The sequence below is a fragment of the Oncorhynchus mykiss genome, chromosome 19 (genome assembly GCF_057628025.1).
Source record: "Oncorhynchus mykiss isolate SJ-2025 chromosome 19, ASM5762802v1, whole genome shotgun sequence".
Taxonomy (NCBI): domain Eukaryota; kingdom Metazoa; phylum Chordata; class Actinopteri; order Salmoniformes; family Salmonidae; genus Oncorhynchus; species Oncorhynchus mykiss.
Window position 1 is genome coordinate 49720954 of NC_143040.1, and position 18223 is coordinate 49739176.

The following is an 18223-nucleotide window of genomic DNA, read 5'->3' on the forward strand; positions in this document are numbered from 1 at the left end:
ACCCATGACAGAATTTGAATATCCTACCTGGGTATAATGAATACATTTAATTCCTTAAAAAAAAAAGAAAAGAATTGGAGATATGAGTCATGACTCATCCCATCTGTCTACGCTGGCTTGCTTTGTTCCTATCTCCCTCTCGATGCCCATTCAGATTGACATCCTGATTAACAATGGTGGCCGCAGCCAACATTCTCTGTCCCTGGAGACCAGTGTAGATGTGTACCAGGTCCTGATGGAACACAACTTCCTGGGCACAGTGTCATTCACCAAGCAGGTGTTGCCCCACATGATGCAGCGAGGCTCATGCAGTGTAGTGACTGTAAGCAGCACCCCTGGCAACTGTGATACTCTGCCAGTTAACATGCTCTTCGAGTGAGATCAATCATGGGCTACCCTCTGCCCGTTTGTAGATGTACACCATCTAGACACATACATTGAGTGAGACATGAGATAACAATCTCTTCTGTCCGCAGGGCTTCTTCAATTATCTTTGCTCATTTTGCTCTTTGCTTATTGCTTATTTTTGCTGAATTCATGCTGAATGTTTGATTGACATTGGACACATTACAATTGCATCACAATTGTTGTTCTTGTCAAGATGTCACAGACACACATTCATTGGAAAGCCAATGGTCTTTCAAATAATTGTCATTGAAGTGACCATGCATTTTTGTAAAAGTGTTAATTTTATTAACATTAATTTCCTTCTCATCCCTTTCCTATCTAAGGCCATTCTCACTGCTGGGGACCAACAACACAAGATGTCTACTAGTCCTTGTGTGTGTCTCATCCTGGTGGGTATAACCAATGGCGCCAAGGAGATGTGGCTCGCCTGGCAGACTGTTCTGCTGTTCAACTATGTGTGGCAGTAGGCTCTCATCTGGGCCTGGTTCATCACTGATGTCCTGGGCAGGAAGAGGGTGCAGAACTTCAAGGTTGGCCTGGTTTGTATTGGTTTATTGTAGGTCTCTCAACATGATGTCGATTAGAAAATGTGTTTTTTGAGCCACAAACTATACATTTTTTGTCTTCCTTATAGAATGACTATAACTCAGAGCTCAGTGTATTACACAGAGGACCAGCACTCTGACAGAATGGGTGAATCACACTCGGCATTGTTCATACATGGGCTTGCTGTCACATTTCCTAAGGTGTACCTTGCCTCTCCAGGCCATGGATAGGGGGACTGTGTGAACAGTCTGAAAATACTTGAGGAAAGCAGAGTGTGGCAGACACTATTTAGAGCTGTCTCTTAGCAGCTGGGGGGCTCAGCTGTTACTGACCTTGCTTCAGTGTGATAAAGAGAAGGGGGTGGGCACTACCCAGGGTATAGCAGTGAGCATGACTGCTTCCCAGCGGCAGTAACTGACTTACTGACCACTATGTCTGGTGGCCTCTGCCAGACAGTGACAGCTGAGGGCCACGCAGAAAGGTCATGTTCTGACTGACCAGACATTTTAGTGTCAGGGTTTGGATGGACAATGTCACCCTTTGGTTCAGTTGTGTTGTAGGGATGCTCAAGACGGGTATGTCTAAGAATTATTAAAAAAATATATTTCACCTTTATTTAACCAGGTAGGCCAGTTGAGAGCAAGTTCTCATTTACAACTGCGACCTGGCCAAGATAAAGCAAAGATAAGATGGAAAGAAAATGCACACTGTCAAACGTGTCATTAAACATTCCACAAAGGCAACTTAATTAGCAAGTTTAGTGTGCAGATGCCATCTAATATTTTATCAAAAGCCTCAACTTGTTTCTTGATTGACAGTGAAGTATCTTCCCAGAACATAAAACGCTGCGGCTATCTGCAATTCATTTCATTTTAATTTTTTTTTTTTTAAATGAAGCGCTCTCTTACAGGATGCACTCTGCTTACTTTACGAATCAAATCAAAGTTTATTTGTCACGTGAAATGCTTACTTACAGGCTCTAACCCATAATTGTGAAAGAAAACTGGTGTGTGTGTGTGTGTGTGTGTGTGTGTGTGTAGGTAAGTAAAGAAATAAAACAACAGTAAAAAGACATTTGAAAATAATAGTAGCAAGGCTATACACAGACACCGGTTAGTCAGGCTTATTGAGGTAGTATGTACATGTGGGTATGGTTAAAGTGATATATATGATGAACAGAGAGTAGCAGTAGCGTAAAAGAGGAGTTGGCAGGTGGTGGGACACAATGCAAATAGCCCGGTTAGCCACTGTGCGGGAGCACTGGTTGGTCGGGCTAATTGAGGTAGCATGTACATGAATGTATAGTTAAAGTGACTATGCATACAAGATAAACAGAGTAGCAGCGGCGTAAAAGAGGGCTTGTGGGGACACACAATGCAAATAGTCCGGGTAAAAACTGTTTAGAAGCCTTTTTGTCCTAGATTTGGCACTCCGGTACCGCTTGCCATGCGGTAGTAGAGAGAACAGTCTATGACTGGGGTGGCTGGGGTCTTTGACAATTTTCAGGGCCTTCTTCTGACACCGCCTGGTGTAGAGGTCCTGGATGGCAGGCAGCTTTGCCCCAGTGATGTACTGGGCCGTACGCACTACCCTCTGAAGTGCCTTGCGGTCGGAGGCTGAGCAATTGCCGTACCAGGCAGTGATGCAACCGGTCAGAATGCTCTCAATGTTGCAGCTGTAGAACCTTTTGAGGCTCACAGGACCCATGCCAAATCTTTTTTGTTTCCTGAAGGGGAATAGGCTTTGTCGTGCCCTCTTCACGACTGTCTTGGTGTGTTTGGACCATTCTAGTTGGTTGGTGATGTGGACACCAAGGAATTTGAAGCTCTCAACCTGCTCCACTACAGCCCCGTAAATGAGAATGGGGATGTGCTCGGTGCTCCTTATCCTGTAGTCCACAATCATCTCCTTAGTCTTGGTTACGTTGAGGGATAGGTTGTTTTTCTGGCACCACTCGGCCAGGTCTCTGACCTCCTCCCTATAGGCTGTCTCGTCGTTGTTGGTGATCAGGCCTACCACTGTTGTGTCGTCAGCAAACTTAATGATGGTGTTGGGGTCGTGCCTGGCCATGCAGTCGTGGGTGAACAGAGAGTACAGGAGGGGACTGAGCACGCACCCCTGGGGAGCTCCAGTGTTGAGGATCAGCGTGTCAGATGTGTTCCTGACGGGGCGGCCCGTCAGGAAGTCCAGGATCCAGTTGCAGAGGGAGGTGTTTAGTCCCAGGTTCCTTAGCTTAGTGATGAGCTTTGAGGGTACTATGGTGTTGAACACTGAGCTGTAGTCAATAAATAGCATTCTCAAATATGTTTTCCTTTTGTCCAGGTGGGAAAGGGCAGTGTGGAGTGCAATAGAAATTGCATCATCTGTGGTCTGTTTGGGTGGTATGCAAATTGGTGAGGGTCTAGGGTTTCTGGGATAATGGTGTTGATGTGAGCCATGACCAGCCTTTCAAAGCACTTCATGGCTACGGACGTGAGTGCTACGGGGCTGTAGTCATTTAGGAAGGTTGCCTTTGTGTTCTTGGGCACAGGGACTATGGTGGTCTGCTTGAAGCATGTTGGTATTACAGACTCAATCAGGGACATGTTGAAAATGTCAGTGAAGACACCTGCCAGTTGGTCAGCACATGCACACGTCCTGGTAATCCATCTGGCCCCGCAGCCTTGTGAATGTTGACCTGTTTAAAGATCTTATTCAAGTCGGCTACAGAGAGCGTAATCACAGTTGCCCGGAAGAGCTGATGCTCTCATGCATGCCTCAGTGTTGATTGCCTCGAAGCGAGCTAGCTCGTCTGGTAGGCTCGTGTCACTGGGCAGCTCGCTTCCCTTTGTAGTCTGTAATAGTTTGCAAGTCCTGCCACATCCGACGAGCGCCGGTGCCTGTGTAGTATGATTCAATCTTAGCCCTGTATTGACGCTTTGCCTGTTTGATGGTTCGTCGCAGGGCATAGCGGGATTTCTTGTAAGCTTCCGGGCTAGAAAGCACCTTGAAAGCGGCAGCTCTACACTTTAGGTCAGTGCGAATGTTGCCTGTAATCCATGGCTTCTGGTTGGGGTATGTACGTACAGTCACTGTTGGGACGACGTCCTCAATGCACTTATTGATAAAGCCAGTGACTGATGTGGTGTATTCCTCAATGTCATCAGAAGAATCCCGGAACATATTCCAGTCTGTGAAAGCAAAACAGTCCTGTAGTTTAGCATCTGCTTCATCGGACCATTTTTTTAATAGACCTTGGGGTAAGGTGCTTCCTGCTTTAATTTTTGCTTGGGAGCAGGAATCAAACCCCAAGACTTCCTGAAGTGGACTTCAATGATGTTGTTGCATTCCTAATGCTTGAGCTCCACATGGAAATGGGTTAATTGCCTCTTCAATTTAGGTGAAAGGGAAAATATTTTAGGAAGCTTTAAAAGGCTGGCAGCGCTATTTACAAAGCAGAAGAATAGGGATGATGGAAAAATTAACTTAATTCTAATTAGTCATAGATAGATTTTTTTGGAAGGTGGAGTATAATTAGATAATGCCCAACCACATCTGTAATGAATGTCTATAGCACTGAAATCTCCAGTAAATAGACTATCAGGTTCCTTTGGGGGGAAAAAAATCTATTTTTATGTATGTACAATTACACACCATACACAAATCACAGTATACGAAAACAGTATGTACAGGAGAACATGACAAATACAATTGTCTTCAACTGTAAACAAGTGAACTGTAAACAAAAGGATGGCATCAAAAATGACTAACCACATTACAAAGACTGCAAAGTCCAACCCAAGGCACATCCTCGAAAAAGCGAAATCGTTGTCCCTCTTTGCCTTTGGGAGCAGTATTTGAGGGAAAACATTTGTAAGATAAGTTCATCATGTAATTGGGAGCACTGTGTTGGCGGTCTTCTTCTGCGGAAGGTGGTTGTATCTGATCACTTTAAGTACAACGGATAAGTTGGATAAAAACAAACTCCAAAAAACATTTGCAACTAACGTTACAGTACAAAAAGAAAACATTTCATTAACAAGTGATTACTCTTTGTTCAAGAGTATGTGAATGATAAAAAAAACTTCTGAACAAACGTATCCCTTGTAAATATAGATTTTTTCCCAGAACACTCACATTTCATTGTTTGAACTAGTACCACACATTTGGTAAAAGTTACGTAAATATTTTGAACATAAGTATTGTGCTGTCGCTCCTGCATGAATGAAACCATTTGTTTGGATCTGCCTTATAGGTGCCCTCCTAGGATACCCTAGTGAAATAGACGGGTTACACATACAGGCCACAACATAGGGCCTACCCAGTGATAAAGCTGGGCAAACCAGAGACGGGGTGTTTATAGGAGGCCAGCAGAGGAGTCTGAAGGTCCCAGGGAGAGGACAAGGTTTGGGTGTTAGAAGCAGGGGAGGTGCAGGGGGACAGAGGAGTAGATGGGGTACCCCAGAGGGGGGTCGGCTGCCTGGACAGTGAGGTTTCTCAGCATGATGGGGTGGGCCTGGATGCTGTAGCGCTCCTCGTCGTCGTTGGTGGCGTAGAGCAGCTCCCAGGACAGGTTAGCCCACTGGCCACGCACCCCCTCCCCGTTCAGATGGCCTACCTGAACCAGCTGCTCCTGCAGGGACAGAACCCGCCCTGTGTAAGTTCCCTGTGGAGAGAAGAGACAAGCAGGTTGGGGTCACTTACTGTACTGACCACTGCCAAAGACAGGACCACTTAATACATGCTACCAACAAAGACCAAGTTTATGGCTAACCCAAAGAACAGGTGTTTGTTAGGTTACCATAGTGGGTTACTTAGTAACAAGAAAAACAGTGTGGTCAGTAAGGTTACCATGGTGAGGTCATGGCCCAGTGAGAAGAGGAAAGGTTTCTCCTGTAGGACACTGTCCTGCCAGCCTTTCTCAGCCACCAGGCCGATGTACCAGTCCCGCTCATACTCCTCCAGGGTGCTGAACAGCTCATCAAGACTCTCCATGGGCCCCAAACTTGCCTGATCAAACAGAAGCTTGAAACTGTACCTGAAAGCAAATAGATCAGGAGTTAAAGGGACAAGCTTTGGATATAAACATTGAATATGTATAACACACAAAGTTTGCAAGTTTTAGATTCTCTAAGTTGGGCACAAACTACACCCATGTTTCACCCCTGCCCTCTTTACCTGAAAGCCTTAAGTGCAAGCTGGTAAAGTTCTTTGTTTTCAGAGAGCCACTTCAGCCCCTCTGTCCAAGGCACGTCCCCACTGTACACCCTGTACACATAGCTGGGGCTGGTGAAGGCAGACTCTGCCCCCAGGGAGATGAGGCATGACAGGGCCACCTGGGCATGGAGGTCCCTCAGCCCCCCATCCTCCTTCAGGGATTTGGCCACATCCTCCGAAGCCTCGTCCTGAACGGCCAGCGCCAACCTTCCCAAAGTGAACCGAAACCACTCCTCAGGGAACAAAGGCCTGAGCTGCTGTAACCGGAATGGTAACAAGGGGGCTGTCCTCCACCCAGGGGGCAGGCTGAACAACTCAGAGTGGGGGCAACTGAAGTTTTCATGGGCCAAGGTGCCGGAGGACTTTGTGGGGGGGACTTCAGGGTTCCTGCCTTTGTCCACAGCTGGCAGACCCAGGCCCAAACCCAGAGGTTGCAAGGGCTGAAGGGCAGAGAGGGCCATGTTCTCAAACAGACTGTCCATCTCCACAGAGCCTGGCAGCGAGGGGCCTGTCTGGAGCACTGTGTCCCCCAGCTGGGCCTCCGTACTTACCAACGCCACTGTCCGCCTGGCCGGCTGAGGCCCAAACAGGTCATCCTCATCTGACCAGTCACCAAAGGAGGTCAAACTGGAGCTGTCCCGTCTAAACTTGAGAGAGGAGATGTTGGACTCCACCATGATAGCCTCTGCAGGCTGGGTGACAGTCGATTGGCCAAGCTGGGAGGACTGAGACTTCGTGCCCCCGCCCCCTGTCCCCTCCTCAGTGCCCCAGGGAAATGCCTTTAGTCTCTGGACACAATTCCTCAGCAGCAGCCACACCAGGGCCTTCAGGAAGTCATCCTGGAGCTTCCTCAGGTTGTCATGCGAGTCAATGATGCCTGAAAGTACATTGCGGGCGTCAGAGTAGACGCGCACAGGCAGGGCAGCACATGGGGTGAGGGCGTTTCCCCAGTGCAGGTTTATCCCCTGGTTGAGGCCAAGCCGCTCAGGGCGCTCAAAGGCCCCCTCAAACACCTCATCCACCCTCCGAGCCTCCACCGTGTGGCACGAGGTCTCCTGCAGCTCCAGACCCTGAAACAAAACAACCGTCAAATCTGTTGTCTACACTGCATGTTCACCCCAAATTAGTGATTCAAACAAATAACCATTTAAAGAACCACTACCTTGATGTTGACAGTACAGTAGCCATATCCTCTCTCTAAAATCATGATCCAAACCACACGGTCCTGGAAGCGACCCAGGAAGTGGGAGCCAGGAGTCAGAGCACCTTACGAGGGGAGGAAAGAAAACAAGCTTAGGCCTATCAGCTTCTTCATACACTTACCCCCAGCCAAGCCTTTTGACATGGCTGACTCTATTCATAGCATATTTTCATCGCAGCCTTTGAGTGGTGTTAGATTTGGTCCCAGTCATCTCAGTGGTAATTTATTATTATAGGTCATGCAGTCAGAGAGATGATGTCCTCTGTGGTCTGGAGATGATAAAGCTTGGAGTCCATACATCATAGACATACAACATAGACGAGTGCCTCCTGGTCACACAGCCCTTTCATTTAGCATCAGTAGTGAGTCTCTCGGCTGACTCTGTGGATAACTTGGCTGCCGGATGAGCTGCAGGTTGATGCTTACCATTTCAGTTGTACAGGAAGGTCATGATACAGTTGAAACCGCCTGACTGCACAGAGATCTAAATATTGAATTCCTTCTCTGCCCTGGACTTTCCACTAGTCTCTAAATATTCATTCTTCTTTTGGGTGTAGACTTTGTACGAGGGGGCCTTTAATTTTTGGTTAACAGAGGGGAGAAAGGACAGGTGTTTTTTGTGAAATGGTAGTGGCAGAGCGACAGTTGCTTTGTTTCAAGTTTGACTAGTGTTCTCATGGCTCAAGGATAATGTCATATCCCATAGCGACGTCTCGGAATAGTCAGACGCCGCCTCGTGATGGGAAGTGACACGCTGTGCGTTTTCCACTCCCGCTCACTGATGCGCAGCCCACAATGTCACAGAGGGGGTAAAGGAAAAAAGAGAACACTACACTCCAAACCCTCCTCTTTCTACTGTGTGTATCAAGACCCAACAAGCGCTTAGCCTAAATTATACATCACAGCTCAGGCACCCCCAGCTAGCCAAGAAAACAATAAGATGGAGTGATGACATCCCTGTAGCAGTTTGTCTGTTTTGAGTCGTCAACCCATAAATAATGAAGCTTGTACTTGCTGTTTTTTCCTTGCCCCCTTCCTGTCAGAAAATAGAGCACCGAACAACATGTTTGAAGTGGCTCCAGTTAGGTTAAGAGTATTACGAGGTTAACGGTGTGGAAACATTGACGTAATTATCACAGATAAGAGTGATTTTGTTCGGATCACTTCACAGGAAGCACAACTGGATCCTGCAAGCTTGCATTATACCGGGCGGCTCTACTGAGCGACTCACAACATTCCTCTTAATATGAAACCAATAGAGGCTCCCCCACCCCGCTATTTCATCTGCATACAGTCCCTGCTCAGCTGATCTAAAAGTTCAGTGTCACTGTGATTGAGCACTATTAACACCTTGAGAACATATGCTCAACACATAATGTATATCAATTAAATGATCTAGGCTCTGTACTGTGAAATGTATACTATCAGTAACATGGAAAATAGTATACATTTCACAATGGAGCCTAGGTCATTTCATTGAGATACTGCATTAGGTTTTTTCAGTTTACTCTTTTACCCTACTGTTGGGAAAAGGATTTTCCAACCACTGGCAGTAAGAACAGAACACCAACGTATGTAAAATAATAATAATAATTTTTTGTACAACGGTATAGATTAAATCTTGTATCAGCTACATTATTTTCACACACAAAGCCATGTCTAGAAATGATTAAACAGTTATATCAAAACACTAACTGCACCAATGATTGGGAAGAACCTTCAAGAAGAAAAAGAGAGAGAAAGTAAGAGGGAGAAAACTAAAGAGTGAGACCCACTAACCAAGTGATCCCCTGGCAAAGGCGCTCCTCAGAGCACAGGCCAGGCTCATACTCATCTGCTGGTAGTAGATGGAGTCTGGACAGGGGCAGGCGGTGCCCACGGGCCCTGGCCAACTGCGCTGAGGCCTGGGGAAGCCCACCAGAAAGATGGGCAGGGTGAAGAGGGGCAGCAAAGGAGCAGAGAGCATGGCTGATAGGACCACCACAGAGAGCAGCAGAGGACACAGGGAGGCGTTCAGGACCAGGAGGGTCCCGGCCGACTGGCGCCGCTGTTTCTTCTCTGTCCAGGAGGTCACCAGCACGGCCAGGGCAAACTTCAGCTTGGACAGGAACTGGAGCAGCCTATCACTCAGCAGGCCCACCTGGGTAGGGCAAAGAGGGATGTAAAGAGTGTGATTGAACCATGACTCAGTAGTACTAATTTGATTTTGTTTTCAGTGGATAAAAACATTCTGGGGAAAACAACAACAACTAGACAATGAATCAATGACTTAAGCATGACAATGTTTAACCTGTGACCTTACTAAATGTCATGCCTCTAACTAGCTCTATGCCCGAAGTCATGGAATGTGTTATTACTAGAAGGAGCTGGACCCCTGTGCCCAGGCTGTCCCACCCAGGCAGTCTGGTGTCCCCTGCAGCCAGCCTCACTGACACCACCACCACCATCTGGAGCAGGGCATCTTCAGAGCTCTGCCACACCTGCACAACACAGAGACCCACGACTCAATCATCATGACCTAAATCATATTAATAACAGTCTGAGGATTAAATGGTCATGATGAGGTCACTGGAAAGCAAATCTCTCATTGATAAACATGCTTAGGTTCTACATAAGAGAGTCCATGTGTACCACTCTGAAGGCCCGGGTGAATCCCACGCTGAGAGAGGCTGTGTGGAGCTGCTGAACAGAGCCATCCAGAGCCAGGAAAGCAACCATTGCAAAGGGAGACACTGCAAAGTAAAACAAAGTAATAAGATGCATGTATAGTTTTACAGTAATGACAGGGCAAGCTCTAAATTAAAAATATGAGCTCACCCAGATTGAGCAGCACCCTCCTGATAGCCCCAGCCATGTGGAGACCCCTGCTCCGCTGCTTGAACACCCGGACATTGGCCATTCCTCTTGGGTACAGGGGGTTGAGGAACACTCCTCCAAAAACATAGGCTCCCTGGATCTCTCGGAGAGCCCAGCAGACGATGAAAAGGGTGATGAGGAGGTAACTGACAGCATCTTGAGAAACCCTGGCCAAGTTCTGGGTCTGGGAGGCACTGAGGAAGTGATGTAAGAGTCCTGCCTCAGACATGGCCCCCAGCAGCAGCCCCAGGTAGAGCAGCAGCTCACTGCAGCCCAGCCGCCAGCCAAACAAGCTGGGAGTGGCAGGTGATGCCCCCCTATGCCATCCACTATCACCACAGGCTCCCCTGGACCCTCCTCCACAATAAGTCCCAAACTGGCTGAGATCCAAACTAAGCAGAAACCCCATGGCCATCGAGAAGAGGACTACACCCAAGGTGGACGGGATGAAGAAGGTACAAACAGTAACACATACAGACATGGCGAACATCCCCAGCAATCTGTAGGAAGGACAGAGATCACACAGAGAGTCAGAGAAGAGCTGCTCAAGGTCAACCATGCCAAGGAAACAGGCATATGGTAAAGATCTCAGGGAACCTAATCAGTGGCAAGTATAATCAGATGTAACTACATGTTGACAAAGTAAATGTTGACAAAAACAACTGATGTAGCAAGGAAAATATACCTAAGGTTACTGGACATGGGAGAGCCGCCCAAACCGAACACCAGAGCCTGTTCCATGCCCCAAAGGAGGAGGGCGTCCAGTGGTGACAACATACCCAGCGCCCACAGCAGGGGCAGGACCAGGAAGACCACATGAAGCACCTGACTGGTTAGCTGGAGCTCTGGCACTGGACCTGTAAATCTGGACACCAGCATGGGAAAAAAACAAGAAGCAAAGAGTCACAAAATGTCATGAATAATCTCTGAAAATGTATCCATGACAAGTTTCAGAACAGTCATTGAGGCCAATTTAGTTGTTTCTATCTTACCGATCAGCTAAGTCCACAGCTATGAAAGCTAATATGTAGAGTGGTCGGGTGAGTGGGGTGATCTCATAGGTGTCCTGTGCCTGGAATGTGGCCGTCTCTGTGGCCGTGTTGACGATAAGGGAGTACTCCGCTGTACACAGAGTCACCCAGCTCAGGACAAATACCACCAAGGCTACACTCACACTGCCATACAGTGCAGTCAACCTGCCCAGGAGCACATACCATGTCCCCAGGCCACAGAGGGCCCCTGCCAGCACGGTGTGAAGCACCACATTCAGCCCAAACCTCTTCCCCGGGGCGATGAACCTCACCGTCTCTGGGCCTACACAGTGGGTGAACTCCACCTCCTCCTCATCAGCCAGGATGTTGGGCACTCCCAGCCGCTCCACCATGGCATTCCTGCGGGCAGCGTAGAGTGCCAGGGCCTGCACACCCACTGCTGCCCCAAGCATGAGCAGACCAGAGAGCATGGCAGCGTGGAGTTCCTCCAGCAGCTGCAGCTGGCACAACAGTGTGCCAATGCCACCTAACAGCCATGGTGTCAAGAACAAGACCACCTGGTTGACATAGACATAAGGCGGGGCGCAGTAGCCCAACTTGAAGCGCGGACCCCCCAGCACCGTCTGAGGGAAGCGCTTCCAGAAGAACTCCTGCTTGTATTCATTGAGCAGGGGCACATCTGGCCCCATCCTGACCATGCCCTAGGGGGGTGCAGGTCATCTCCCCGGAGCCGCAGTACACTTCCGTGTCATCCTATAGGACAAAATCTAAGAGGCAGCTTGAGTCATTTGTCTGCCATAAAATTAATGCTGCAGGAGATCAAATTTACTCGATACAAAGACAGCAGTTGAATAAACACCAATGCCAGGTATATTATGAAAATATTGATAAACAATGTAGAATACCATGAAACACCTAATGTATTGTAAAAAAACAACACAGAATTAAATGGAACAAACTCCCTCAACCTACCAAATATGGTTATGCATTGTTGTCAACAGGTTTGCTAGGTAAGTTTTCCACTGCTGACAAAGGGAACTGGTTGCCTGGCTGTGTCATTAGTGACATATGACTAAGTTCGTAGTCAGGCCAATATTATTGCATAGCTACAGTAGATGTTGTATAAACGAAGTAACCTTGACTCAAATGTAAACAATGATGGCTAGCTAGCAACGTTAGCGCAACAAGGTTACCAATAAAACATAATATAAGCTAGCTGCATTCATCTATGGGATGGGATAGCTAACTAGCTACTTAGCGAATGTCAGACACAAGGTTAGTGAATATTACTTGAAATACGCAATAACATTAACTAGCTAGATGCTACCGGTAGCAGGCGAATAACGCTAGATGTCCAGATTTAACTACCATTATTGCTAGCAAACTGCAGTGCTTATAGTAGCTAACGTTAGCTAGCTATGTTACTTAAAAGTTACCTATGAATTGAGAGAAGGGATATCCTTCGAATCAAACGGCTGTCTTATTCATCTTCAATAGTAAGTATGGCAATTTGTTAAGATACAAAAAAGATGGCTAGATGCGTCTTTCCCAGTGATAACCAATGATAGTTAGCTAGCTAACAACAGTAGCTGGCTAACAAAGCATAACCACAACAAGATGAGGGCGTGTGCTCCAACTAGGATAGGCGGGGTTTGCACTTTTCGACCAATTGGTGTACTGAGTGGGCGTGAAAAAAAGACAAACTCCACCTATCCATCGTCTCCACCCATTCATTGCTCCCACCCCACTCGACAGCCAGACACACACCTATACCATGACGAAACTCAAACAACAACCCTAACATCTGGCGGCATCAATTATATAAGCAGTATTCTCTTGTGTCGAGCCAACTGTTCAGCACACAGGAGGTTGGTGGCGCCTTAATTGGGGAGAACGGGCTCGTGGAAATGGCTGGAGTGGAGTAGCATGGTATCAACTACATCAAACACATGGGTGTCTGATGCCATTCCATCGGCTCCCTTCCAGACATTATTATGAGCCGTCCCCCAACAGCCTCCACTGGTTCAATGGTCTATTTGACACAACAATATAAATGTTAGCTGCTTCCTGATCCAAGAATACATACACAGAATTATTCAGACATGGGATGAATAATAGGTTGTCATATAGCAGGGATTATTCTTGATTTTTGCATTGAACTGCTCTTTTCCTGTTTGCCTTCCCACCCAGAGAGCAAAATTGGTTGAAAGACGTATTTTCATCATATTGTGCTCATTGGGTTATGGATAGGTATAGCTAAGTATTATGATGGGTGGTAATTGATAAGGGATTTCCATTCTCATTACTGTATACAAACAGGGACCGTAGTCAGTTCACTGGGGTCAAGATCAACTCATAGTTCAGGGTTGTTTGAGAGCCACCTCTGAGACACAGGGATTTGCATTGTGATAAGGCCAAAAAGGATCAGGATGTTGGGAGTTGTAGACGTGTAAAAGGGGGTGATTCCATACAGTGTCAGTAAAGCACTACTCACAGCAGATTGTGTTGTTATTGCCCTCAACATTTATTTCAAAGAGATCATTTGGGGTTAAACAGGATGGAAATGGCTTCATCTCATGAAAATCTTCACTGATCAGCTGATGTTTAAAACAGTCATCAGTAAACAACAAGTCCTTTAGGTATAATGAGATGGTGGGGGTGGACCCCTTGTTTTTAGAGGCAAAATAGGACAAGACTATTACTATACAGTACCAGTCAAAAGTTTGGACACACCTACTCATTCAAGGGTTATTCTTTATTTTTACTATTTTCTACATTGTAGAATAATAGTGAAGACATAAAAACTATGAAATAACACATGGAATCATGTAGCAACCAAAAAAGTGTTTAAAAAAAAGTGTTAAACAAATCAAAATATATTTTAGATTTTCGGTTCTTCAAAGTAGCCACCCTTTGCCTTGATGAAAACTTTGCACACTCTTGGCATTCTCTCAACTAGCTTCACCTGGAATGCTTTTCCAACAGTCTTGAAAGAGTTCCCACATATACTGAGCACAACCCAATCGAGATGGTTTGGGATGAGTTGGACCGCAGAGTGAAGGAAAAGCAGGCCAGCTCATCCCAAACCATCTTAATTGGGTTGAGGTCGGGTGATTGTGGAGACCAGGTCATATGATGCAGCACTCCATCACTCTCGTTCTTGGTAAAATAGCTCTTACACAGCCTGGAGGTGTGTTGGGTCATTGTCCCGTTGAAAAACAAATGATAGTGGGACTAAGTGCAAACCAGATGGGATGGCGTATCGCTGCAGAAGACTGTGGTAGCCATGCTGGTTAAGTGCGCCTTGAATTCTAAATAAATCACTGACAGTGTCACCAGCAAAGCACCCCCACACCTCCTCTTCCATGTTTCACGGTGGGAACCACACATGCGGAGATCATCCGTTCACCTACTCTGTGTCTCAAAGACACTACTGCGGTTGGAACCAAAAATCTCTAATTTGGACTCATCAGACCAAATGACAAATTTCCACCGGTCTAATGTCCATTGCTCATTTCTTGGCACAAGCAAGTCTCTTGTTCTTATTGGTGTCCTTTAGTAGTGGTTTCTTTGCAGAAATTCGGCCATGAAGGCATGATTCATGCAGTCTCCTCTGAACAGTTGATGTTGAGATGTGTCTGTTACTTGAACTCTGTGAAGCATGTATTTGTGGCAGTCCTCATGAGACCCAGTTTCATTATAGCGCTTGATGATTTTTGCGTCTGCACTTGAAGAAACGTTCAAAGTTCTTGACATTTTCGGATTGACTGACCTTCATTTCTTAAAGTAATGATGGACTGTCGTTTCTCTTTGCTTATTTGAGCTGTTCTTGCCACAATATGGACTTGGTCTTTTACCAAATAGGGCTATCGTCTGAATAGCAACCCTACGTTGTCACAGCACAACTGATTGGCTCAAACACATTAAGAAGGAAAGAAATTCCACAAATTAACTTTTGAGAAGGCACTCCTGTTAATTGAATTGCATACCAGGTGACTCATGAAGCTGGTTGAGAGTGCCAATAATGTGCAAAGCTGTCATCAAGGCAAAGGATGGCTACTTTGAAGATTCTCAAATATAAAATATATTTGGATTTGTTCACCACTTTCTTGGTTCCTATATGATTCCATGTGTGTTATTTCATAGTTTTGACGTCTTCACTATTATTCTACAATGTAGAAAATAGTAGAAATAAAGAAAAACCCTTGAATGAGTAGGTGTCCAAACTTTTGACTGGTACTGTATGTAAGAGTCAAATAAATAGCACAGATATTGTTGTTCAGGCAAAGTCAAAAACAAAGGGATTTACTACCTCTGAATGTTTTCCCTCAGGAATAATGAAAAGCACATCCATCACTGTAATTAGAATGACATCAACATTCATGGCTTCAGTCTTGCTTCTTATCCCAAGTATTTTTTTTTACCTTGGCACTTGCCAGTGTCTTTAATTCCTAGAGTTTATGCGCTCACCACAGAAGACTCAAAGGATTACTAATATTAATATTACGTTTTAACTCCTTGTTATCATCGTTTAATACAAAAAGAGCAAATCCTCAGCTCCTTTTGTTATTTTAGTATAATGAAAGTGTTTGCGGTTTATATAACTTGTCTGGCCCCTCCAGATGGTATTTTTTTTCTGTCAGGGGAAGAGAGGAAGGAGGCCAAACAGGAGGATCATGGGGAGTAATCAAGATAAAAAAAAATATATATATATAATATATAAACACAAAGAAAGATCATCTAGAGCAAAGGAGATTACAATTGTTGTCGGCTAAGACTGAGAGGATGGGGTTGGACAGGAGTATTGCTTTTCTGTCATCTTGAAAAAAAGCAATCTATGCACCATGTAAGACACAATAAAGGAAAAACCCCTCAGCAGTCACAACAACCCATATTACACCCTGTAATCCTGCCACAGTGAAACTCAAATATAACCCTCGTCCCTGTTTTGTCTTTACATACAGTACCTTCATAAAGTATTAATACCCCTTGACTTATTCCACATTTGATTGTGTTACAGCCTGAATTGAAAATGGATTGAATTGTTGTCTTTTCTCACCAATCTACACACCATACCCCATAATGACAAAGTGAAAACATGTTGGAAATGTTTGCAAATGTATTGAAAATGAAATACAGAAATATCTCATTTACATAGTAAGTATTCATACCCGAGTCAATACTATGTAGAAGCACCTTTGGAAGTGATTACAACTGTGTGTCTTTGGGGGTATGCCTCTAAGAGCTTTCCACACCTGGTTAGTGTAACATTTGCTCATTAATCTTTTCATAATTCTTCAAATTCTGTAAAATTGGTTGTAGATCATTGCTAGACAACCATTTTCAGGTCTTGCCATAGATTTTCAAGTAGATTTAAGTCAAAACTGTAACTTGGCCACTCAGGAACATTCATTGTCTTCTTGGTAAGCTATTCCAGTGAAAATGTGTCCTTATGTTTAGGGTTATTGTCCTGCTGAAAGATAAATTAATCTCCCAGTGTCTGGTGGAAAGCAGACTGAACCAGGTTATCCTCTAGGATTTTGCCTGTGATTACCTTCATTACGTTTCTTTTTCACCCATAACACTATGCTTGAAAATATGGAGAGTGGCACTCAGTAATTTGTTGATTTTACATTTGTCCCAAAGATAACACTTTGTATTCAGGACAAAAGGTGAATTTCTTTGCCACATTTGTTACAGTATTACATTTGTGCCTTGTGGCAAACAAGATGCATGTTTTGTTATAAACTCAGCAAAAAAAGAAATGTCCTCTCACTGCATATTGCGTTTATTTTCAACAAACATAATATGTGTAAATATTTGTATGAACAGAAGATTCAGCAACTGAGACATAAACTGAACAAGTTCCACAGACATGTGACTAACAGAAATGGAATAATGTGTCCCTGAACAAAGGGGGGGTTCAAAATCAAAAGTAACAGTCAGTATCTGGTGTGGCCACCAGCTGCATTAAGTACTGCAGTGCATCTCTTCCTCATGGACTGCACCATATTTGATAGTTCTTGCTTTGAGATGTTACCCTACTCTTACACCAAAGCACCTGCAAGTTCCCGGACATTTCTGGGGGGAATGGCCCTAGCCCTCACCCTCCGATCCAACAGGTCCCAGACGTGCTCAATGGGATTGAGATCCTGGCTCTTCGCTGGCCATGGCAGAACACTGACATTCCTGTCTTGCAGGAAATCACACACAGAACGAGCAGTATGGCTGGTGGCATATGTCATGCTGTAGGGTCATGTCAGGATGAGCCTGCAGGAAGGGTACCACATGAGGGAGGAGGATGTCTTCCCTGTAACGCACAGCATTGAGATTGCCTGCAATGACAACAAGCTCAATCCGATGAAGCTGTGACACACCGCCCCAGACCATGACGGACCCTCGCCTCCAAATCAATCCCGCTCCTGAGTACAGGCCTCGGTGTAATGCTCATTCCTTCGACGATAAACGCAAATCCAACCATCACCCCTGGTGAGACAAAACCGCGACTCGTCAGTGAAGAGCACCTTTTGCCAGTCCTGTCTGGTCCAGCAACGGTGGGTTTGTGCCCATAGGCGACGTTGTTGCCAGTGATGTCTGGTGAGGATCTGCCTTTCAACAGGCCTACAAGCCCTCAGTCCAGCCTCTCTCAGCCTATTGCTGACAGTCTGAGCACTGATGGAGGGATTGTGCGTTCCTGGTGTAACTCGGGCAGTTGTTGTTGCCATTCTGTATCTGTCCCGCAGGTGTGATGTTCGGATGTATCGATCCTGTGCAGGTGTTGTTACACGTGGTCTGCCACTGCAAGGATGATCAGCTGTCCGTCCTGTCTCCCTGTAGCGCTGTCTTAGGCGTGTCACAGTATGGACATTGCAATTTATTGCCCTGGCCACATCTGCAGTCCTCATGCCTCCTTGCAGCATGCCTAAGGCATGTTGACGCAGATGAGCAGGGACTCTGGGCATCTTTCTTTTGGTGTTTTTCAGAGTCAGTAGAAAGGCCTCTTTAGTGTCCTAAGTTTTCATAA

General features: G+C 45.7%; 1 protein-coding gene across 3 annotated transcripts; it reads right to left on the minus strand.

Annotated features, from left to right (window-relative positions):
• Positions 1–4542: 4542 nt before the first annotated feature.
• LOC110497845 (pecanex 4) lies at positions 4543–12846 on the minus strand. Of its 3 annotated transcripts, none has more exons than XM_090211268.1 (11): positions 12636–12846; positions 11200–11952; positions 10893–11072; positions 10169–10707; positions 9983–10083; positions 9709–9831; positions 9131–9491; positions 7313–7416; positions 6112–7220; positions 5785–5971; positions 4543–5599 (listed from the first exon to the last, which is right to left on the minus strand). In XM_090211268.1, exons 2-11 carry the CDS (start codon positions 11895–11897, stop codon positions 5348–5350), a joined length of 3654 nt encoding a protein of 1217 aa, XP_090067394.1. In that variant the 5' UTR covers positions 11898–11952; positions 12636–12846; the 3' UTR covers positions 4543–5347. The 3 variants fall into 3 exon arrangements, with proteins under 3 accessions (XP_090067394.1, XP_021429947.3, XP_021429948.3); XM_021574272.3 differs by having other exon boundaries at positions 11200–11966; XM_021574273.3 differs by having other exon boundaries at positions 11200–11966; positions 12172–12834.
• Between the last annotated feature and the right edge of the window lie 5377 nt (positions 12847–18223).